Here is a 25659-nt window from a genome sequence, read left to right on the forward strand (position 1 = left end):
CTTACTTTCTGTGCTGACCCATGTAGTTGTATTATGCTAGCTTCATTTCAATTGTACTTGTATTTTTATTGTATATTTGCTTTTGTCAAAATGTACGATTTGATTCAGTGTTAAAGCTACGTGTGCTCTGTATGCTGTCTCGCTACTTGCACTCCTTTTGGTTTACCCAATAATACTACTTTGTTTAAAAAAAAAAAAAATGAACATGGCATATATTGCTAAAAAATACCCAAAACTTCATAAACGTAAAAAAAGTCCAACTTTCATTCATAATTCATCGATTTAAATGTTGTCAATATTTGAATCCTAAAACACTACATGGTTTAGCCTCATTTGTGTCTTCAACTAATCATGAGAGTTGGGGTGGTTACACAGTTGCACGATATCGGGCCGATTTTGGCATATCGGCATATCGCGCAGTGTGTATGCCCAATTATGCGCTCCCACAGGTTGCATTCAATATCGTGTTATTGGCCATGCTACATGACCAATCACACAATATAATATGTGGGCTGTGCAGTGTAATGAAGGACGATATGAGGCACTGGTCTATCGCTCATTACATCGGGTAATGTGTACCAGTAATCTAGCATTATCCAGGGTGAAGGTAAATCACCCTGACCATTGGCAAGATTATAGGTCGTACAGGTGTGTACCCAGCCTCAGGTGACCCTAATAACATCTTTGTTACATGTGATGTGGCTCTTCTGCATTCCAGCTTAAATATTAGAGAAGAGCATCTATAAAATGTGTTAAGCTGCTGAAATTCAACTGGAAGGGACACACTTGTCCGGGCATAAGTACAGGGGCAAGACCTGACTTTTGGGATTTCAGAGTACTAGACAATTTATATTCTTTAGCAGGTAGTGCGGGAAAAAAACTTGGGTTTGGAAAGTCCCTCCGCAGGGACTGTGTGCTAATTGTGTGACAGTGGCGGCTCCAGAGGTGGGGCCACAGCACAGTACAAAATTCAAATAGGGGAGTCACACCATCTGCCACCCCAAACGCTGCCAAACATCGCCGGCCGGGACTCACTGGCAGTCGGTGTGGCTCCCCTATTTGAATTTTGGACTATCACACACTTAGCACACAGTCAGTGTGGATGGACTTTCCGAACTCCCTATATAAAACAATTACACATAAATACACCCCTCCCGCCCATACAAACACAAATGCCAACATTTTGGCCTGCAAATTCACACACTACTAAAACAAATAAGCACAATGACGTATAGTATGCATGTGCCATTACCAACCTTTACCAACATAGCATTTAAAAAATTTTTTGTCCATACTGGAGTGCACTTTAGCAACAAATTCAAGAAATGAAAGGGCTCTTTTCCTAAATGGACACTCACGTGCATGTCACATGAACTAGGACCACAAAAAAAGGCAGACGTAGTGATTTTCTGAGGGAATACTTGTCACTCTCTCTCCTATGTTAGTATCACGTGTCAAAACAATCCTTTATTATATGAAGCATGAAAGAGATATCTGTATAGGCCTCTTCATTATACGTAACAATGACACAGTACACCCTTAGCACAATTGGGAAGCGCAACACTTGATATCGAGCCATGAAAATAAAAGAAATATTTCAGGTTATGACAAAGTATATTATGATAGAACTAGTCCTACAAAATGCTTACAACTAGTACACAAAATTGTCCTACAACTTTATTAAATAAAAGAAAATAGATATAAAGCAGTCCTTAAATAAAGGTTTCACAAACTCGGTCCTCAAGGCACAATAACAGTTCAGGTTTGAAGGATATCCATGCTTGTGCACAGATGATATAGGCAAACTGAAAGAGGTACTAATGAAGTCACCTGTGCCTAAGCATGGATATCTTTAAAACCTGGACTGTTAAGATGCCTTGAGGTCAGAGTTTGGGAAACACTGCCTTAAATAATAATTCCACCTAAAATGAGATCAGTTCGGTTTGTAATAACGTAGGAAAAATCTGTCCCACATGACTACTTACCTGAGTTGCATCATTCACAGGTCTCCTTTGTACATACATATCGATGTTCTTCTGGCAGTGTGTAATTAGTGATCAGCCTACTGCCCATTTGAAAAAAGGATTGCAGAAGGAAGGAGTTTGCAGCAGACATCAAGGGTCTTTTCTCATTCCTGCCGATTTAGGGTTCTAGTCATACTTGTCTACTCTCCAGGAATGGTCAGGAGGCTACCGAAAATCACGTGGCACTCCCGGACACCCGGAAAGGTGAACATGTCTCCCGGGGGTTGGGGCCACCCGGCCGCCGACTTCCCCAGTGAAGTGGGTGTCCCAGGCAACCAATGATGCAATTCTTGTTAAATCGTGTCATCGTGGCTCCACAATGCCAGTGTTCTCGGTATTGCATAACGGGATGTGGGGCTACGATGACGTTATCGCGCCAGAACCCCTCTGCCGTGTCCCGCACCCTGCAGTGCCAGCCTGGCTGCCTCCTCCCGGAGGAGGCAGCCAAAAGGTTGGCAAGTATGGTCCTATTTATCATTACTGGGAAATTGGCCTTCTTAATTATCATATATATAGGTTGAGTCTCCCATATCCAAATATTCCGAAATACGGAATATCCAAAATACGGAATAATTTTGGCATGACTGAGATAATGAAACCCTTGATTTTTGATGGTTCCATGTACACAAACTTTGTCTAAGGCACAAATTATCAAAAATATGGTATAAAATAACCAGATCCGTAACTAGTCTTTTTGGTGCCCTGTGCCAGAAAGAGCATTGGCGCCCCCCTCATTTTTCAAAGGGACATAATGCACCCAAAAAAGGGGAATGGCCTCATGGGGAAGGGCCAGGGAAGAGATAGGAGAGGCCAGGAGATGCTGGGGATGAAATAAGAGGAAGCTACAAGCAAGAATGATAATAAACAGAAATTTGACAGGCCCAAACAGCGCCCCCTGCCCTGTGCGATGGCACCGGCCGCACTACCCTAGCTACGGCCCTGAAAATAACCTTCAGGCTGTGTGTATAGGGTGTAAATGAAACAAATTTATTTCATGTATGTACACAAACTTTGCTTGAGCCACAAAATTATTGAAAATATTGTAGAAAATTTCTTGCAGGCTGTGTGTATAAGGTGTATATAACACATAAATGCATTCTGTGTGTATATTGGGGTCCCATTCCCAAGATATTTCATTATGATATGCAATTATTCCAAAATACGGAATATTCAGTTATCCAAAATACCCCTGGTCCCAAGCATTTTGGAAATGGGAGACTCAACCTGTAATGTATTTATTTACCAATAATCGTTTGCCAGGACAGCAGCTCCGATAAGAGGATGTCCTGGCAAAAAGCTGGACAACAATTTCTGCCTTTCCTAACACTGTTCCTAACAGTATGTGAAAACATACTGGAGGAGGATTGAGACTACCTGGTAGGTATCTTCTAATTCCCCAATAGCCACAAAGTTGAAGATGGTGTTAGCCAACAGAGGCCAAACTCCGAAAGGCTAAGCTTTTTGGAGGTTGGTAAATAGTGCCAGACAGAGGTCCCCATTGAGAATAATTGGGACTGCGGTCTGTAGCGTTATTAAGTCTAATGCAGATATCTCTGATATATCTTGCATCAATCTCTTCTTAAATAGCCCCGATATATAAATCTTCACTGTTTCCGCATGATATAAAGGGCAAAAGGCGCATGATGAATATGCCCTCTAGACTTTATCTACACAGGCAGTGTTTACACACCAACAACACAGTGCCAGCAGGAATGAGCAAGGTTCAAATAAGGCATCAGGAGCAGTGGCGTAACTAGGGCAGGGCGAGTGGGGTGCGTGCCCTGGGCGCCGTTGGACCGGCGGCACGGGGGGCGCCGCCGGCCACGGTACCGGCCCGCCCTAGTTAGCCAGTGTAGCGCCAACCGCAATGAGTGCGGTCAGCGTTACACATTTACACAGGACCGGCGCTAAGCTTCCAGCGCCGGTCCTGTGCTTCACACCTGAGCCCGTTCCCTCCCCCTGAGCGCTTGCCCAACAGCGCTAGGAGGCGGGCTCAGGCTGTGCATAACACACGCATCGCCGCCAGCGCTGGCGGCGATGCGTGCGTTAAACAGCAGCCAAATAAGAGTCAGATAGACTCTCATTGACTGCTGCAGCACCCACTGCAAGAGCCGGACTTCCGTCCGGCTCCTGCAGTGGGTAATGGGACTGACGTCATGATGTCTGTCCCATAATGCTGAGCGCGCCAGCCAGGGCGGGAGCGGCGTCACGAGCAGGAGCAGAGATTCAGGTAAGTGTAATATATATATATATATTTTTTTTTTTTTAACCTATCAGCACAACGGGGGAGGGGTGTGACTACTACTGGGGGGACCTCTACTGGGGGAGGGGTGGCTACTACTGGGGGCGCCATTGGGAGGACCTCTACTGGGGGGTGGGCTACTCTACTGGGGACTACTACTTGGGGGGGGGGGGGGAACTACCACTGGGGGCATTATAAAAGGGGCCTACTACTAGAGGCACTGCACTCGGGGGACCACTACTGGGGGCAATAATAGGAAGGGCCACTACAGGGGGCACTGGATAGGGGGGATCACTACAGGGTGCCTGCATAACGGGACCACTACTGGGAAAACTGCATGGGGGGGCGACTACTGCTGGGGGCACTATATAAAGGGCACTGCATAGGGGGGGGGGGGGACTACTACTGGGGGCAACATATAAAGGGCACTGCATAAGGGGATACCGCTACTGGGCGCACTGCATTGTGGGGACTGCTACTGGGGGCACAGCATAAGGGGGAACACTACGTGGGGCACTGCATTTGGGGGGGCCACTACTGGGGGTACTGAGTAAGGGGAACTAATTGGGGGCTGTATAAGGGGGACCACTACTGGGGATACTGTATAAGGGGCACTACTATGGGCCTGCATAAGAGGGACCACAACTGCATACTGGGGGTACTGTATAAGGGGTACTACTGGGGTTAAGGTGCATATGGATAGGAATGTTCAGCATGAAAATAAAGGGGTGTGTCATGTTGACACACCCCATTTTTAAGTGACCACGCCCATTTTTTTTCTCTCGGGCTGTTGGTGGGGGGGGGGGGCTCCCTTTTCAAATTTGCCCTGGGCTCCAAATACCCTAGTTACGCCACTGATCAGGAGATAGGCCGGATTTCATTAACTCTGCACCACAGTTAAGTAGTATTTTGGTTATGCTTTAACCTATGACTTTCATCCCAAAATGCAGAATTATTCTTTAAAGTTCCCACAAAATGGCAGTATCTGATACATCTTGCACGGTACATACTTTTGCCATGTAGGAGAGTGCAAATTATTTTATCAGCCAATCCTATTGTGCAATTTAGAATGACATCTTCTCCATAACAGATTGGGCAAGAAGGAATTTGCAAAAGTTACAAGCATTAGTAAAACTCCCCAAAGAATACAGGCTCCCTGCAGAGCTTTTCAATAGATGTAACATGAGCACACATGTATCAATAGGGTTCAACACTTGCACAAATTTTTACAAAACAATGCGTGTGGGCTGCAAATAATGGCACCTGCCCAAACAAATTATAAGTTGATCTGTCAAATTAGAAAATCTAGACTCCTTTAATAACACTACAATTAGAAGCAATTTTTTACTGAACTTCAACAACCAATCAGCAACTACTTTTTATTATCCGTTTACGGCAAGTTAGTCAATGGAAGCAAGTGTCAGACTGATTGCTATTGGTTCAGTGAGTGTTTGTAAACTACCGGTAAATGCAATGGTAGCTTGTGAGCTCTGTCATGAGGTTATCAGGCACCCAGACTAGCCCTCACCATAAAAAGGCTAGGCTAGTGCAATCTTGTCTGTTCTACTGAGGCAACATGGTGGCACAATGGCTACCTTTGCTGCCTTATAGAATTGAGATCATAGGTTTAATTCCAACCAGGCGTGTTTCAGCTGAAAATTTAAAGCGGCACTAACATTAAGTGTAAAGCCCAGCGAGATTTACAATTATTGTTAGTGCCACTTTAAATTTTCAGCTGAAACCCACCATGAAACAGAGGCTTAGAAAAGCCATCACTTTGTAAATATTGCCCCAGAAGTTTGTATGTTCTGGCGATGTTTCCTCCCACACTCCATAAACATACTGATAGGTTAATTGGCTTCAGACAAAACCCCTTTTGTGTATATACGTCCATATGATAGAGAATACTACTATGGCCAAATTCATTGTGCATTGATTACATGATCATCTTGAAAGAATCCAGAAATATGATTCCAGTATGACATTAGTACTTACATCTCAGAGAATGAAGTTATTTTTATATTAGGGAGTTTTAATTCCTGCTGGTATCCAGAAGGCCCAGGAAAACAAAATTATGAAGAGCAATGGCCCTAATTACTGCCACTATTCACCCCTCCCCCTAACTAAAACAGTGCTTGAATGCCATAAAGTCCCATAAAACTGGTAATGTTCTGTAGTAACTCCGTAAAACAAGTACAAATGTGTGTGGTCTCATTCAAGTTAAAAATGGTCTCAGTTTTATGGAGCCTCACTACTCCCCTAAGTAAATCCAGAACATATATTTCCACTGAAGTCTCAAAATATAAAAACATATGTAAATGATAGCCCATAAAATAAGACTGTAAGGACATCTACTGGACAATAAACGTTCCAAAAGTGACAAAATTACTTATAGTTAGCTCTCTTCCTCCTATAAGACACAGAGTTTAAGGAAAAACCAACTAGAATTTGACAACAATGCAATATAAAAGCCAGAATCCAATTAGTCATCAATTGTATCCACATAAAAAGGTAACAAATTACAAAATTATTTCACTTAAAATATTAAAACTAAAATATATGGGTAATAAACTTAAAATGATCTATTCCCCAGGGTCCTAAGAATGAGTCAAAATAATAACATAAAAAATGAGGGGGTAAAAAAAGATCCTAAAAAAGTGAAACATTGCAGCCTACAGCGACATAAATAAGTACTAATAACACATACCTTAGTGAATAACCTATCCTATGTAAAGATAATATGTACACGGTCTGTTAATGAGCTCCGCAAAACAGGTAGACTGCACAACTGAAACACATTAAAAAAAATGCATGTGAGCAAATAACCATCTACTAAGACTACAAAGGAAACGTGTTTAAAGATTCCTGGGCAGATTGTATTAAGTTTGCACAGGAACTTGTCGCTACCATCCCTGCCTCTGTGGCTGTGATTTTCATACAGATACAAAGAGACATCTGTAATAATAACCTGAATGGAGGTGGCTGGTGCATACGTTACAGCTCCCAGTAATGATGATCTGTCTGTGAACGATCCACTGTGTTTACGGGGAAAAAAACCCAGATACAAAGATGCTACTTACAGCTCCGGCTCCTTCCTGCCTCCCTCATATGACTCCATCCAGAGAGTTTCCTCCTCTCTAGCCAGCCCAGTAATCCGGCCAGCAGCAGTCACTCTCCGGCTCAGTCACCGCCCATGTCTGAGGCTGGTGCAGAGGTGCTGACTGCCGTGCTCTGAATGGGGATGTAAACTCAAAAGTGGATATCAGCTATGTGGAACGTGAGAGGAACAGTTTAGCCCAAATTAATGCAATCGTTTGTCTCTTATTTTCTCACACTAATGAGGCTGGATAGAGATTGCTGATTTAATTAGACAAATCAACTCAGTTTTCAATATGAATTTGTTGTGGAATTTTTAAAAAAGTTTCTTGCTTCTGCATAAATTGCTTTATCATGCTGATGCTAGACTTTGGGGCCCATTTATTAATGAATGCACTTGTAATGCGATCTGGGCATGGTGTTACTCATGATCGAATTGCAAGATATGATTGTCCAGCACATGTAGGGACAGGAGCTCCGAAAGGAACCCGTCCCTGCGATGTGCCGGAGTGCTGTCACAGCTATTGCGCAGTCCCGCTGACTACACATGAGCAGGGCCGGCTCTAGGCGTGTTCGACCAGTGCGGTCGCACAGGGGTGCCACCCGTAGAGGGGCGGCACCCCTCCCCAGCATCCCGATTTCAGCGGGACAGTACTGTCCTGCTGTTCCACCCGCAGGCTGAAGTGGCATCACATATGAGGCGTGGTCTATTGTAATTAGGCCACGCCCCCAAATTCGGCAAAGCCATGCGCGATGTTAGGGCGCCTTCTCGAGGGCCGGCACAGGGTGCTCCGAACCCTGGAGCCAGCCCTGCACATGAGCTGCCACCATTTCTGGGGGAGGGTTTCTATAGAACCCTGTCTGTAAGTTCTGCAATGTGTAGCTCATTGGCTACAATGGGCTAACGCCATCTTCAGATCACATTAGCTGCGGGGGCCAATATCTGGAATGCATCACATTCTGGATGTTGGTAAATCTGGCAGCATTGCATCCCCCATAGAAACCTATGGGGACGCAGCTGCCAGCGGGAATGGAGGGTTCGCAGCAAGTATCGGATATATCTGCTGCAGTCCCTCCTTCATACATGGGGGCGATGCTAAATATTTAAAACACTAGAATAAGCCGCAAATATGCGCAGTGTAAGACTCCCTGGATGAGTCTTTAAAAACGTGAAAGACTACTCCCATATGACTGGGATGTATGCCGGGGATGTAACTCGCAGGGACAGAGGTTATTGCTACAGCAGTCCCTGTGAGTTGTAACTGGTAAATAGCGGGGATAATCATGTAAAAAATTATTATCCCAGCTGCAATGTACATTGAAAAAAATTGCGGCACTCCTGCTTTTGTATATAGGCCCATTATTCTGAGAATTATTCCAGGGACAGGCAGTCTTCCCCCTCTGTTAGAATTTGGAACCCCCTAACACAAAGGTTCCCAAACTTCACCATTACAGTCCAGGTTTTAAGGATTTCCATGTTTGAGTCAAGACTGTTAAATCTAATTAAGTCACGGATATTCTAATATGTGGACTGTAATTGCAGAGTTTGGGAACCTATGCACTAACATAACCTATCTCTTAGCCAGCCATTTTATGTGGGAGACCCATGTCTGGTCCAGATTTTCCTACATGCTTTCTCAACTAAAAACAGATTTAAATCACATCTTTAAACATCAATTAATTGATTACAGGTTAATTCTATCAAAAAGTAAATGGGGAATACACACCAAAGAAAATGTGTTTCTTATGAAAGAATATCTTTGCTTAGTACAGGTTGAGTCTGCCATATCCAAATACTGCGAATTACGGAATGAACATGACTGAGATAGTGAAACCTTTGCTTTTTGATGGTTCAAAGGTACACAAACTTTGTTTAAGGCACAAAATTATAAAAAATATTATATAAAATTACTTTCAGGCTGTGTGTTTAAGGTTTACATGAAATATAAATGAATTTCATGTATGTTCACAAACTTTGTTTGAGACACAAAATTATTGAAAATATTGTATAAAATGACCTGCAGGCAGTGGCGGATCTAGACTTTTATTTTAGGGGGGGCGGTTTCCATTTAGCGCCGACTCCTCACCTCTCCAGTCCTGACTCCTCCTCTCTCCAGTCCAGACTCCTGCCCTCTCCAATTAATTTAATTAACACCTTGCCTTGCCAGCCAATGAGGTGAGCTGGGAGGAGGAGGAACGGACCTGTGACTCTGTAAGTCTCTGCACTAAGCAGCAGGGAGCTCAGCTCGGCAGGGGGTATATATGCTGACAGGCAGTTAGTAAGGATGGAGGAGAGAGGGTCCGGGAGGCGGGAGCAGGACTGCTGGGAGTTAGACAGGGTGTGTGCGTTCATGTCACAGTAAACCCTAAAATTTTCTCTAAATACCCCATTTTTCTATAGGCAAAGCTACCATCTATGTATATATAAAGTATGAGGGCAGGTGTTGTAGGAAGCACACACACATACAGTATATGGCACCCTGAGAGCCTGTACTAACAGACACGCATGTCCTATGTGTCTGGTGTCCCCGTAACCACTACCCATGTGCTATTCCTACCTGCCATGTCGCTCTGCCCAATCACTGCCTGGTGCCTGCTATCCCTGTGGGGCGCACATCTCACTGCCCAATCCAGCCTGATCATCAACTGGCAGCAGCATAGACTGAGCAGCAGTGGCCCCAGTAACAACTGTGACTGGTGATGCATCCGTGGTACTTTGTAATGGGGTTTGGTCCTCGGGAAAATGGCCGCTGCTCCTCGTCTCTAGAGACAGCCAGGGTACACCTGCTACTGCTGGTGTTCACCCTCTAGTGCCCGGATATCTACCGCCTGATATCTGCAACAGTGTGACCGGCTGCTGGTTGCTATGGGGACAGGAGTGCTGTCCTGCTACAGCCGGGTTTGTCCTGCTCTGTCTGTTGGGGGGGTGATCGCCTCAATCGCCACCCCCCTGGATCCGTCAGTGCCTGCAGGCTGTGTGTATAAGGTGTATATAAAACATAAATGCATTATGTGTTTAGATTTAGTTCCCATTCCCAAGATATTTCATTATGGTATGCAAATATACCAAATTACGGAATGTTCCGATATCCAAAATACTCCTAGTCCCAAGCATTTTGCATATGGGAGACTCAACCTGTAAAAGCAGTCATTTAATGAGCTGGATGAATAATTACGACAGCACACACATCAATTCACTAAGAACCAGTGTCTCAAGTACAATGAATTATGCAGCAATGTACAAAAGATATTTGTAACTTACAGCAGTCCCTGCCCCATTGGAGCTTACTTACCTATTTTTCAGAAATATCCATGAGACTCCCAAATTTCATAGCATTCTCCCGTATTCCTGAGATGCAGACCAGCTGAATCCCGACAAGGGACTTGAGATAGGCGTAGAAATACTGACTCCTATCTTAATGCCGATGCCGGAACCCCGAAGGATGCCAGCCCGAACGAGGTAAGTCCGGGGCACCCTTAGCGTTAGCCGCGCGCGCGCGGGGGAGACGTTTTGGTTTAGGGAGCGTAGTGGGGTTAGAGTTAGACACCCCTAGGGAGGAGGGTTAGGGTTAGGCACCCCCGAGGGGAGGTTAGGGTTATGCACCCCCCGGGAGAGTTAGGTTTAGGGTGCGGTAAGGGGGGTAAGGGTTAGGTACCCCCGGGGGGGTTAGGCACTAGAGGGGGGAAATTAGGACTAGGCACCACTAAGGGAGTGTTGGGGGGGTAGGGATAGGGTACTTACCTGCACTGTCAGGATTTTCTTCCTTTGGGCTGCCGGCATCGGGATATGAATCCGACACCGGCTATTCAGCCGCTGGGACTTCATACCCGTTAGGCACTAGGGGGGGAAATTAGGATTAGGCACCACTAAGGGAGGGTTGGGGGAGAGAGGGGTAGGGATAGGGTACTTACCTGCCCTGTCGGGATTGTCTTCCTTTGGGCTGCCGGCATCAGGATATGAATCCAACACTGGCTATTCAGCCGCTGGGACTTCATACCCATTTCTAACAAAGTAGGCAAGTATTGTCAAAATTCCCTAACAAGCACACATACACTATGGTCCATTTTAGTCAGCAGTTAATAAACCTAAAGGGCCGTAACTAGGAGTGTGAGGGCGGTGTCACCGCATAGGGCCTACGGTCTAGGGATCAATAGTTTTTCACCATCAGTAATAAACCATAAATGGTTTGTTTATGCACATGCGCTTCGTCCTCACATGCCCATAGCAAGGTAGCTTCCCATCGATAGTAAAAACACAATCATCATCAGAACCATTAATGGTCAATCTCAACGCTACTAGGGGCCGGCACTGTCACTCCCTAATGGCCTCTACTTTTGGCTAGCAGTTTGTATGGAACAACAGCCTGGAAGCTCTGGGCACGCAGTCTACAGAACTGCCCGGAGCATTCTTAGGATCCCCCAGGTACTGCTCTTCTTCCTGTTCCTGGCAGCCCAGCCACTGCACTAACGATTTCTCATGCATTAACACGTTCTATCATAACAGATTGTAATAGCTGAAGAGCAAGGCATGAAATGGACAACACAGAAATGCATCTAAAGCAAGGGTCAGCTTTCATTATTATGTTTTTTTCTAAACTAGGCAGTTGGAGAAAGTTGTGCCCCCATCCTCCGTCTTACTGCATTATTATGGAAATGCCACACTGATTGACAGCCCCAATACAACTGCCTGCAGTATCCAAAATAACTTTGGTAGTGTCAGGCAGTTTAGAGGGACATGACTTTGGTGATATGATGTGGAACAGGCGTAGGGGCAGAGAGAGATGCCTCCTTCACTCTACACCTAGCTTTAAAATAACTTTTAGTTGTCCCAGATGCATCTATTCCTTCAGAGCCTGCAGGGCTGATAAAAGGTATAACATAAATAGGCAGAGGTCCCTAGATACGGACCCCAATCTGACTGCTACATGGGGAAAAGTGCATTCTTCAATTAGCACATATACTTGAGTATATTATTATCATATATTATATCTGAAGCAACAACATTTTACGCAGTGCTGTCTATTAATGCAATCATGATACAAACAATTTCAGTACAATGGCATGCAGCTGAAGGCAAACATGGTGTGAGGACCAAGGTAGTATATAACCCACTGTTTCCCAAACTTGGTACTCAAGGCACCCTAACAGTCCAGATTTTCTGGATATCCATGCATAATCACAGGTGACTTAAGCTGGGTCCACACGTAAAGATTATCTGTTCAACCATCCAACTAGTTGATTGGTTGGAATGAAAATCTGGTAAGGTATGAAAGCAAATGACAATCAGCAATTTGCTCCCAAATGCCGGAAAATGGACAAAAACTGTTGTTTGAACAAATTGTTTAGATCAAACATTTAACAAACTTGTCTGACGACCATTTTCATCTGTTTTCTGGCATTTAGGAGCAAATTGCTGATCATCATTTACTCCCATAGGTTACCAGATTTTCATTCCGAACAATCAACTAGTTGGATGGTCGGACAGAAAATCTTTACGTGTGTACACAGCAGGGGCAGAACTATGGGAGACAATGGAGGCGCCTGCCGTCGGGCTCCAGCTCTGAAGGGGCACCTCCTCCATTGTCCACAACATATTCACCCTATTTAGGGCTGTAACTATGTACTTGGAGTGTACTGTCACAGTTATGTTGCTCGTCTGCTTCCTTTGATTTGGATCATCTAACCATAGATAACTACCAGGCGCACCGATAGCTGGCCCGGGTAAAGGGGGCATGGCCTAATCGTGGGAGGCGTGGCAGTCCTAATGGGTTATACATAATTCTACCAGCCTCCCCCTCACATGGCATCTTCTCACCAAATAAATAACCCTGCAGCTGGACAATTCATATGCAGGTCACCAAAATGGTAATTGAAAAAAGTACATTTATTACAAACAATGGGTTACATGTTGCCTAATATCTTGTGATCCATTACATAATCATGACACTTCCCCCTTAAGAAGGTGGCAAAGAGAACAGTGACCCGCTTCACAGTTTCTCCTGCTCACCAGTCATCACACTTTCACCCTGCCTGGAGATTCCATCAGCATTACTATTTTCAGAACCCTTTCTGTGCTGGATAGTAAAGTTATATTGTTGTATGGTTATGCTCCATCTTAGTAGCTTTGAATTATGTCCAGTTATTCTGTTCAGTCAACAAAGAGGATTATGGTCTGTAATGACAGTGGAGTATCACCCATACAGATATGATTGCACTCTCTGCATGGCACTATGGATAAACACTCTTTTTTTCAGTGTGGTGTAGGCCACCTCTCTGGTGTTCTTCCCCTTGTTCAGTTATCTGACTGAGCTCCTAGCCTATAGTCGGAGGCATCTGTCTGCACTGTAAACCTCCTTTTGAAATCTAGGGCCTGCAGTATTGGGCCAGAGCAAATTTCAAAGCAATGAATGCTTTTGTCCAAGTAACCATCTGAGGAAACTTATTTTTTTGTTAAGTCAGTCACGGGTTTGACTAGTGTGCTGTGGTATGTGCAAACTTTTGGTAGTACCCGGCAGTTCCCAAAATGACTTGTTTACTAGTCTTATGAGTAGGCCACTTAGTAATAGCCTCTACCTTTTCTGGTACCTCCCCTCAACTCGGTGCCCAAAGTACTGTACCTCACACATTCCAATTTGGCATTTCTCAGGTTTGATAAACCTGACACAGCTATTTGGTCTACCACATTGCTCAGATGGATCTGGTGTTTCTCCGAGGTCTGGCTGAACACTGCAATGTCATTCAGATAGGTAACAGACTATTCCTCCTGGTCCTCTAGAACACAGGTTCTCAAACTCGGCCCTCAGGACCCCAAACAGTGCATGTCTTCCAGGTCTCCTCACAGAATCACAAGTAAAATAATTAGCTCCACCTGTGGATCTTTTAAAATGTGTCAGTGAGTACTGACTGCACATGTGCACCTACTGGGTGACGTGGAAAATGTGTGGTGTCATGAGGACCGAGTTTGAGAACCACTGCTCTAGAAGATCATTGACCAGGCACTGGAAAGAGACAGGGGAATTTTTCATCCCAAAGGGCATTACCAGAAACTCATATAGCCCAAATGAGGTGATAATGGCAGATTAATCCTGGGCCTCAGGTGTCAATGAGATCTGCCAGTAGCCCCTACTAAGATCCATACTAGTGATATAGCATGCCTGGGCCATTTCAGCAGTTAATCTATCCCCGAAATAGGATAGGCATCAAAGACAGTGGCATCATTTAACCATCTATAGTCCACACAGAACCGGGTGCCTCCACAATCCTTTGAAATCAGCACCACTGGAGCAGCCCAGGAGCTGTGGGACATTTGAATTAACTTTAACTGTAGCATTTCCTCAATTTCCCTCTTCATATTTTCCAGCACTTCCAGGGAAACACGATATGTGGACGACAAATTTCCCCAGTCAGGTCCTTGTTCCTAAGGGAAAACCTGGTTAGTTTCTGACATCACAGAATTCATACTATCCACTTCAGAGACATATTGGGAAACATGACATTTTTTGGAATCATACAACTTTGTCCCTATCTCCAGACAAGAGGCCACTTAAAAATCAGGGCTAGTTATTCCAGGCTCCACAATATCTACAGCAACCACATTCAAAGGGCTCTGCTTTGATGGGTAGGAGTATGAGAGGGGCACACACTACATCTCCAGGGTTTCCCACCATCTGACAAGCATGTCAGGATCACCAGTAGTTGGCTATTTCAGTCAGCATTCCTGGACAGTAAATATTGTGTTCTAAGTATGACTTTTATTTAAGCCCAAATGTTCTGCCAAAGGGACATAATGAGCTACTCTCAACAATCTTTCTGTACACTGAAGTGCCAAAAGTCATGAAATAGATACCTAGTATTGTGTGGGACCCCCACTAGCCTGGGAAGGTGCAGCAACTTGACGTGGCATCGATTCCAATAGTGGACGGAAGACCTCTGGAGAGATGTTGACCAATGCCATCTGGATAGCAGCCCACATCTCCTTGATATTTGTATGTGCAGGATCCTGGGTGTGAATGGACCTCTCCACCATAAATGCTCAATTGGGTTCATGTCAGGTGGACGTGGTGGCCACACCACTTGTCGGAACTCTCCAAAATGCTCTTCAAACTAATTCTGGACAGCTTGGGACTGATGACACTGTGCATTATCCTGCTGGAATATTCCATCATTGTGGAGGTACATGAAGTTCTTGAAGGGCTGCAAATGGTTATCAGGCTATGCAACATAGCAGTTACTGGTCAATGATGTGCTCAGCCGGACCAGCAGACCCAACCCATGCCACATAAACATACCCCACACCATTATGGAACCTCCACCAGTCTGCACAGTGCCTTGTTGACAACTAGGGTCCATGGCCTCATCCCAAAACAACTGGAACTTTGACTCATTGGACCACGCCACATGTTGCCAGTCCCCTAGAGTCTGGTGTTGTAATGTTAACAGGGGCACTCTGGTGGGTCTTCTGCTCCCATATCCCATGGAATTTAAAGGATGCTGCACTGACCTGCTGGATATGTATCTGGTACCTCCAGCATTAAATGTGGATGTGATTTAAGCTAGAGTTGCTTGTCTGTTACCATGGACAAATCTGGTCAGACACCACTGGCCATGATCATTAAGCACCCGTGGACAGCTATTGCATTGTCCACTGGTGAGTGGTAATTCCTTCCATGAGATATTCCCGGGACACACATGACACCGTAGACCGAGGAATGTTGAATGTCAACAACTTCGAAATGGAATGTCCTATCCGTTGTGCACCCACTATTATGTCCCATCTAAACTCCGATAATTCACGTCGCCCCAGCCTAGCCAGTGTTCAAACTGACTCACGAGATATCAGAATACAACTGATGCAGGTCTGGGGATTTCCAAGGCGTTACAGTACGGTGACGCAACCTACCATTACTTTTATATACTGCTATCCCATGACTGGCTGCCTCCTGAGATGATTTAGGGTCACAATCTAAGACCCACTTTTTCACATCAGCTGGGCACAGCAAGAAACTGCTCCTGAATTATTAAATCTTTCAGGCTATCATATTGAATAACTTTCAACCCAACAATCCACTGATGGAAAAATAGTGGACAGTTGGGCTACAAGTCCAGAATAGGTATCCGGGGCACTGCATTTTAACTCTCTGAATTTTTGCCTGTGAGCCTCAAAGGTGATATTAAAATTCTGCAGCAAAGCCATCATGATAGCTGCATAATCTCTATCAAGTACAGGGGAAAGGTCTGCAAAGTCCTCCAGGGATTTACCTCTCAGTCCATGGCAGGGGCGTATTAAGAGAGGAGGGGGCCTGTGTGCAGTCTCTGTCTGGGCCAGTGGCGTAACTAGGGCAGGGCGAGCGGGGCATGTGCCCTGGGCGCCGTGGGACCAGCGGCGCTGGGGGGGCCCCTCTGCCGCCGGCCACGGTACCGGCCCGCCCTAGTTAGCCAGTGTAGTACCGACCGCAGTGTGTGCGGTCAGCACTACACATTTACACAGGCTTCACAGCGCCGGTCCTGTGCTGCACAGCTGAGCCCCTTCCCTCTCCCTGAACGCTTGCCCAACAGCGCCAGGAGGAGGGTGTGTTAACCAGCAGCCAATGAGAGTCAGACAACTCTCATTGGCTGCTGCTGCTACTGCACACACATCACTGCCGAGCGGCAGCGATGTGTGTGTGAATCAGCAGCCAATGAGGTCAGACAGACTCTCATTGGCTGCTGCTGCACGCACATCACCGCCAGCGCTGGCGGTGATGTGTGTGTTAAACAGCAGTCAATGAGCGTCAGATAGACGCTCATTGACTGCTGCAGCCGCAGCGCCTACGTGAAGAGCCCGACTCCCTTCTGGCTCCTGCAGTGGGTAATGGGAGAGACGTCATGACGTCTCTCCCATAATGCAGAGCGCGCCAGCCCGGGAGGGCTGACGTGCGGACAGCAGCGTGGATTCAGGTAAGAATTTTTACTTTATTTATTGTTTAATTTCAGTGTGTATTATCGGGGGGGGCTAAGGAGGGGACTACTACTGGAGGGTTACTACTGGGGGCACTGCTTCAGGGGGGACCACTACTGGGGTCTACTACAGGGGGGGGACTATTACTAAGGAGGGGACTACTACTGGGGGCATTGCTTTGAGGGGGGGGGCACAAGACCACTACTGGGGACTACTACTGGGGGGGATACTACTGGGGGCACTGCATTGGGGGGGACCACTACTGGGGTCTACTACAGGGGGCACTGCATTAAGGGGAACTCCTACTGGGGCCACTATAAAGGGAACTGTGTAGGGGGTACTACTTCTGGGGGCACTACATTGGGGGGACCACTACTGGGGACTACTACTTGGGGGCACTGCATCAAGGGGAACTCCTACTGGGGCACTATATAAGGGGCTTACTACTGGGGGGACCACTACAGGGGGCACTGAAAAGGGAGAACCACTACAGGGGGCACTGCATAGGGGGGACAACTACTGGGGGCCTGCATAAGGGGGACAACTACTGGGGGCACTGTATAAGGGGAACTAGTGGCGGGTTGCATAAGGGGGACTACTACAAGGGGAACTGTGTAAGGGGCACTGCATATGGGGGATCACTACTGGGGGCCTGTATAAGGTGAACTAATCGGGGGCTGCATAAGGGGGACCACTACTGGGGGTACTGTATAAGGGAAACTACTTGGGGCCTGCATAAGAGGGACCACTACTGGGGGCATTGTATAATGGGGTTACTATATAATGGGTCCACTACTAGGGGCACTGCATAGGGGGGACTGTATAAGGGGCACTGCATTAAGGTGCAAATGGAAAAATGTTCCCAGTGACAAGTAAGGGGTGTGTGTCATGTTGACACACCCCATTTTTCAGTGACCATGCCCATTGTGACCACGCCCATTTTTCAGGCGCACGCGCCTGCGGCGCGCGCACATAGTTGGGGGGGGCCTTCATTTTCAAATTTGCCCTGGGCTCCAAATACCATAGTTACGCCACTGGTCTGGGCCCCCTCTTCTCTAGCCTACATCACAAGGGAGTAGATTCTGACACAGTGCCAGTCTACTGTACATGCGCAGGTCTCTGGGAAAATGCAGTGGCGGCTATTTCCCTTGTGATTTTTTTACTGTGCATGCGGAAATTGCTGGGAAAATGCGGTGTGGGCACCCTTGGACCCAGGGGCCCATGCGCTCCTTACTCTCTGCACCCAATATAAATATGCCAACTGGGGTTATATATTGTGTGCCCGCTGACTTGGAGACAGTGAATACTGTCTGCAGGTTTTTTCATTCCTCACTGGCAGTGGCATTTTAAGAGAGGAGGGGGCCCTGTGAAGCCACCGTGCAGGCCTTTTCCTCTTCGGCAGTGGAGTAGACTCTGGCTTTGTGCCAGTGTCTACTGCATGTGTGCAGGTCTCTGGAAACATGGCGCCCGCTCTTTATTCCCAGGGACATCACTACTGCACATATCACTGGGAAAATGGTTGCTGCTCCATTTTCCCGGTGATTAAAGCATACTTGCCTATCTTTTTTTGCTCCTCCCCGGGAGAAGCAGGTGGGTTGTGATGGGGGCAGGGCCTGATGGTTGGTGTCTTTAAGCCCCACCCCCTTTGTGGTAAATTGCCTCGATTGGTGCAAAATTAAATAGGGGGCAGGGCTAAATGACAACATTCATGAAGAATTGCATCATTAAGCCCCACCCCCTACACGGGGACCCGCGATCGCCACGGAAATTCTACACATTCTGCCCACTTCCCTAGGAAGTGGGCAGAATGCGGGAGAAGTGCCTACCCTTCCGGGGGTGCTGGGGGTTACCCAAAAAATCGCGAGCCTCCCGCCAATACCGGGAGGGTAGTCATGTGTGAATTAAAGTCTGCAGAACCAGCTGAACAGGGATTCCAGAGAGGTAAGTATACTAATTATATGGGTGCAGGGTGTGTGGTGGGACCCCCCTGGACTCAGGGGCCCGTGTGCATAGCACACCCTGCACCCATTATAGATAAGCCAATGCTCACTGGAATTATTAGAGGCTTCTGAAAGCTGAGGAGCATTTGTACTAAGGGCCTGATTCAGCACAGATCGCAAGTCTGCAGTCGCATGCACCTGCTTGCTGCGAAAATATGCAAATGAGTGCGATCGCAGTGCAATCACAGCACTATACCAAGATGCCCACCACTGTATAAAGTCGCCCACTTCCCATTACACACATCCGCAAGTCAGCAAAAACATCGGTAACATCGGACCCATACACACAGTTGTGGTTGAGCTGACCCTGACTCACAAACGGCGAAACTTCCTGTCGCCATCTAGATCTCTGGCAGCATATATGCCATTCCAGGGACTTAATTATGCACGCCCCTGTAACGGCGTTCAAATGCCCAGGCACGCCTGCGTTCCTTCGACCACCCTCCCTCTCCAAACAGTGCTTCCTGTCAATCATTTCTTTGTGCCGCTGCGTTCGCATACTTGATCACAGTGGCCGGCTTGTGCACGCACACTGCGATGCATAAGCATGCGTAGAACGCAAACATCAACCGGTTGCGTGCATCCGCAGCTTTGTGATCCAACCTGAATCAGGCCCTAATATCCAATGTCAGTCGATTCTCAGGAGCAAAGCTGGAGTCTAACTGGCTCCCTCCTGCGTCTGAGCTCTGATTTGTCCCCAAGAGTGCTTAGCAGGGGCGTAACTAGGTATTTGAATGCCGCATAGCAAAAGTTTGTAAGGGCCCCAATGTACCACCCAATCATGAAAAATGTATATAACACATGTAACTTGGACAAGGAATATAGCCGCCCCCCCTAAGCCCTGGACCCCATAGCAGCTGCTATTTCTCTCTCACACACAGCCAAATCACTTAAGTACTTGGAGAAGTGACACTCCCTAGGGCAACCTCATGTTGTTGAGAAGGGCAAGCTCAGAATGTATAAGACCTCATACTTTTACCATTATCTGTATGTTTGATCACTTGCTGGCAGTCCTAATGGGCTATACATATATCTGCTAGCCTCTCCCTTACATGGCATCTTCTTGACAGATAATTAACAGTATAGCAGGACAGTACACATGAAGGGTCATTTGCTGGTCATTATGCTGGTAACTAAAATAAATACACTCAGTATACCCAAAATACTACATGTTGCCTAATATCTCGTTATCCATAACATAATCACAACATTGTTCTTCCCCCAACAAGACTTTAAACCCTACGTTCTAGATTTAGGGTTAGGGTTTAAATAGTGAAAATGATATGTCGACATGCATGATGTCGACATAATGACCAAGTCAACATAATTACCATGCTGACATGGCTGCTTGTGTGCGCCTGCAACTCCATCCATCTCTGAATCAGGCCCTTAGCATGTCCTGAATTTTCTGCCTTGTCCTCTCCTGCTTTGACTTTCATCTTTACTTTTTGCTGTCTGAACTTCCACCCCAGCCTGGTCTCTGATATTTTCTAGTTCCTGTGGATTTAGAGATTGGTGTCCTCTCATCTGTCTATGCTCATGAGCCATTGTCATCTCTACAATTGTCCTATAATAAACAGTATTGATGTAAATCAGTCTGTCTTCTGTCTCTAGGAAAAATTCAGGTATTTAAACTTTCAAGCTCAACTCTACATTGTACAGCAGAACAATGCAACAACTGAAGCAGGGAATCATTATGGCACTCAGACAAAAATTACAAAAATGTACTGAACTTAATTGAAGCTGCATTACCACCTTTGGCAGAAGTATTATAACTCTGACAGAGAAAAATATATACAAATATGTAGCCTATAGCTAAAGCTAAGCATATTGGAGCTTGGTAAATGGGTACTGAGGCCCTGATTCAGAGCCGGACGCTCTGACAGAGCGCTCGCTCTGAATCAGGGCCGTCCTTCTGGATTTCTAGAGCGGCCTCCCGGCTGCTCGTATAACTGTGGGTGACCACCCACAGCTATAGCGAGCGGCCAGGAAGATGGTCGCGATGGTCAAGACCATCGCGACCATCGGGCTTGCGACGAGACCCTTGTGGTAGGGTCTCGTTGCCGCAAGCCCTGGAGTGCTTTCGGCTCAATCAGAGCCAAAGGCACTCCCACTGACATCACTTGTGATGTCAGTGGGGCCGGCCCCAGACGGTAGGCGTTCCCATGGGAACGCCTCCGTCTGGGCAGCCACAGCCACCAAAGGGGGCGTGCTGTCACTCACCGTCGACAGCATGCCCCCTTTGGTGCGAGACCCATTGCGACGGCTTGCCCGTCGCTATCTGGGTCTCGCCCATGTGCACGACGGAGCCGTGTCCATCGTGCGCAGGCGCACTGGGCCAACATCGACCCGCTTGCGAGCGCTCGCGAGCGGGTCTGAATCAGGCCCTGAGTTCTGCAGAATGATTTAGCCTAATAAATAGCTCAGAGATTTATATTATTTCCGCATGATTTTAAGGTAAAATAGACTTTAGGCCAATAAAACTGAGGGCCTGATTCAGCAAGGAACGCAGTTGCTAATACACACGCAATCAGTCGATTAATTCGCACTGCGCATGCATATGCATTGCAGCATGTGCCAGACGCTCCAGTCTGAACTGCGTACCCAGAGGCCACGCAGACCCATGGTAGAGTGATTGACAGGAAGTGCCGTTTGTGGGTGGTGACTGGGGGAGGAGGGGCAGGCAAATGCTGGCGTGCCAGTGCATTTCAAAGCCATTGCATGGTATGCATAAATTAGCCACTGCGATACCAGACGCCTCCTGAGGTCTCATAGCATGCGCAGAAGTTAGCAATTTCTGAGCGAGGTCTGGGCTTCCTTAACTGTGCGTATGGGTCCGATGTTACTCGATGTTACCGATTGTTTCGCTATGTTGCCCTAGTATACGGATGTGAGTAAGGGAAAGTGGGCGTCCTTATGTCAGGCTGCGTACGCAATGTGGGCAGCACAGACAGTGTAATAGTTAGCATTACTACCTCACAGCCCTGAGGTCATGAGTTCGTTTCCCACCACGGCTCTACCTGTGTGGAGTTTGTATATTCTCCCTGTGCCTGCGTGGGTTTCTCCGGGTACTCCGGTTTCCTGCCACACTCCAAAAATATACTGTTAGGCTAACTGACTCCCAACAAAAAAATTACCCTAGTGATTACCCTAGTGTGTATTAGGGATGTGCGCCAGACCATTTTCGCCGTGTTTAGATTTGGTTCTAATCCGTCATATTTGGATTTGCCAGACTGCGGTGACTGGCTTTGGATTTTTTCACAAAAATTGACAAAAATTTTTAAAATCACATAAATTGAGCATTTTTTTGTTCCTAGAGTATTATTAACTTTAATAACATTAATTTCTAGTCATTTACAGTCATTTTAGACCACCTCACAGCTCACAATATTGTTTTCACCATTATTGGCCAAAGGCTGCAGTGAGCTGGCTGGATGCAAAGGCCCCCATACACCTATGCGATTTCTAGACGATCACACGAGTTTGGACTCGACGTACATTCATTCTTGTTGAAATCGTGCATTTTTTCATCCAATGCGCGCTCCCGTGGGTCCTTCAGTCGTATCTTATGATCATATGTGCAGCACATATGTTCCATCGTATCGTGTTCAGAACGTGGCATTTTTTTTTACATGCGATCCATCATCTGGTAATTCAAGTCATTTCAATGACTGTTTGTCCCTATTCCCTAATGAGCGCGTGAGGCACAGGATCGATCTTACGACAGATCCTGTGCTAAAAGAAAAAAGAAATGGTGACGACGGGACTGCAGGGTACTACGATGTGAATCGGATCGGATGCTGATCACATAGGTGTATGGGCCCTATAAGCAACAGAGCAGTGGCACAGACACCACAGTTTTTTAAAGCACATCTATGAAACATTGCCACACAGCAGTGGCAGAAATTAAAGGTAGTGCAAGATGGTTACGGTGCTTGTATACACAGTGGCAGGGGCGTATCTATACTGGGTCCAAGGGGGCCCCGCACCGCACACCCTGCACCCATAGTATTACTTACCTCTCCGGAGTCCCACGTCGGCGCAGGGGTCCGGTGCTATAAAGATGACTGGAAAATGGCCGCCGTGGCCATTTTCCCGTCATTTGCACATGTGCAGTACAGGGAAAATGGCCGTCGTGGCCATTTTCCCGGTGACCTGTGCATACTCTATAGACTCTGGGCACACTCTAGTGTCCAGAGTCTATAACTCCAGCGCTGGCTGAGCACAGCTCAGTACGCTGCTGGCCGCCGGACAGAGAAGAGGGGGCCCGTGTCGGAGACTGCACACGGGCCCCCTCCTCTCTAGAAACGCCCCTGCACAGTGGGCTTATGGCCAAGCAGTCATGGTGCTTGTATACATAGTGGTTTTATGCCCAAACAGTCACAGTGCTTGTATACAGAGTGGGGTATGGCCCAAGAAGTCATGGTGCTTGTATACACGTGGGGTACAGCACCAACAACAACAAAAAAGTAGAGTATAGCGCAGTGTGCTGTCAGTGCCCCTATACATAGCCATCAGCAGAGTATAGCGCAGCGTGCCCCCTTAGCCTATCAGCAGAGCGGTGCGCAGCGTGCGTGTGCTTCCTTCTGTGTTTTTTCTATACAAGGCACCGCTTACGGGACTCGGTGACTTGTATAGAAAAAAAGTCTGACATCATTCACATGATGTTCGGACTCGCCGGGGGATCCGAGTTGGCGGGAACTTGCGTTCGGGTGGACTCGGATCCCCCATGGAATCCGGACCGCTCATCTCTAGTGTGTATGAGTGTGCATTTGATAGGGAACATAGATTGTAAGCTCCACTGGGTCAGGGACTGATGTGAATGGCCAAATATTCTCTGTAAAGCGCTGCGGAATATGTGCGCGCTATATAAATAACTGGAAATAATAATAATGCACACAATAAAATAGCACCGCAGATATTAGCAACTGCGGTGCGTGCGGATAAGCAGCATAGCGATCCATGCTGAATCAGGCCCTGAATGAATGTATATGAGTGAATGAGTATATTGACTGACTCTTTGCTGCCTCCTGCTGGTGCAAATGGTGTATATGCATGTAGCCCATTCACTACCAATATTCATCCTCCTTACTTCTGTTACTGTGATCTGTGTTTGGTGTTCCTAAATTTCAATTAAAGTTGCGGAACTGTTCTCCACAGGGCACATATCTCAGAATACAAGTTGATACAATATGAAAGTAAATTCTGCGACAAGTGGACATGTATTATTTAGCTGCTACTATCTCAATAAAAAAAAAAAAAGTTACGGATGATATAAAAATATCTTTGTTAAGTTCTTCTATGGTATCTTCAAAATACACTATGGACCTCATTCAGACCCGCTCGCAAGCGGATCGATGCTTAGGCCCTGCGCACACGTAGCGGCCGCACTGCGCGTGTGCAAGCCCCGAGGCGAGAGAAAAATTCTCTCGCTCCGGAGCTCACTACAAAAGGGGCGGCTGTCGATGTTGATCAACAGCTTGCCCCGTTTTGTAGGCGTGGCCGGGGGGTGGTTTCGCAAACGGAGGCGTTCCTTAAGGAATGCCTGCCATTTTGTGGACGGCCGCACTGACATCAGCAGTGATGTCAGTGGGGAACTTCCTGCTCGATTAGAGCAGGAAGCTCCCTGGGGCTTGCGGTTGCCGAGACCCAACCTTGACCATCACGACCATCAACCTGGTCGGTCGCTAAAGCTGTGGGTGCTGACCCACAGCTTAGCTAGCGACCAGGAGGCCGCACTTCAAACTACAAGCGGCCGCCCACATTCAGAACGAGCACTCGCATTTTGCGAGCGCCTCTGAATGAGAGCCTATATCCAATCACTGAGGGGTAAATTTACTAACGGTAATTTTAGATTTTAAATCGATCAACGTTGACAGGCTTTTCAACCTCAAAATCCGCATATTTATAATTTCAGATGGTGTCCACTTCAACCCTACGGATATTGATTATGCAGATTTTGTTGTTGGAAACCCGTCAATGTTGATTGATTTAGATCTGTCTTAAATTGGTCTAAATTGACCGTTAATAAATTTACCCCTTAGTGTAAGTGCTGCTCACCAGATACCAATGTGTTATATGCCTTTCATGGCATATAGATGGATGACTGGTAAGTTCCCTATATCTCAGGAGGTACCAATGTGCCTTCTGCATCAAATATACCCACTTTCTTTCTCTGATCAGCAGCTCATCAGGGTTTCAGAGATGAAAAACATTTTGTCCTGTGCCTGCTGCTTTGGGTATATGTAAGCTGTCCTGAAAACGGCTCCGGCTGGAGTCGAAATGTTGACCCTTTGCTGTTAACCTTGATAGACTTATAATCTATTAAAAAAAAAAATTTCTGTCCAGCTTTGTGCTCTC

At 46.6% G+C, this 25659-nt stretch overlaps 1 protein-coding gene across 3 annotated transcripts in view; it reads right to left on the reverse strand.

Moving 5' to 3' along the window:
• KIAA1210 (KIAA1210 ortholog) overlaps positions 1-7518 on the reverse strand; it is a 151303-nt gene extending 143785 nt beyond the window's left edge. The window contains exon 1 of one of the 3 annotated variants that reach the window (XM_088482807.1): positions 7347-7518. In XM_088482807.1, the coding sequence (XP_088338933.1) occupies positions 7347-7384 (38 nt within the window). In that variant the 5' untranslated portion in view covers positions 7385-7518. Of the gene's footprint in view, positions 1-6973; positions 7051-7234; positions 7324-7346 lie in introns of those variants that run through there. The other 2 variants (XM_088482808.1, XM_088482809.1) reach the window with 2 other exon arrangements.
• Positions 7519-25659: the final 18141 nt, after the last annotated feature.

The sequence above is a fragment of the Taudactylus pleione genome, unplaced genomic scaffold (assembly GCF_031769625.1).
Source record: "Taudactylus pleione unplaced genomic scaffold, aTauple2 ptg000296l, whole genome shotgun sequence".
NCBI classification, from domain to species: Eukaryota; Metazoa; Chordata; class Amphibia; order Anura; family Myobatrachidae; genus Taudactylus; species Taudactylus pleione.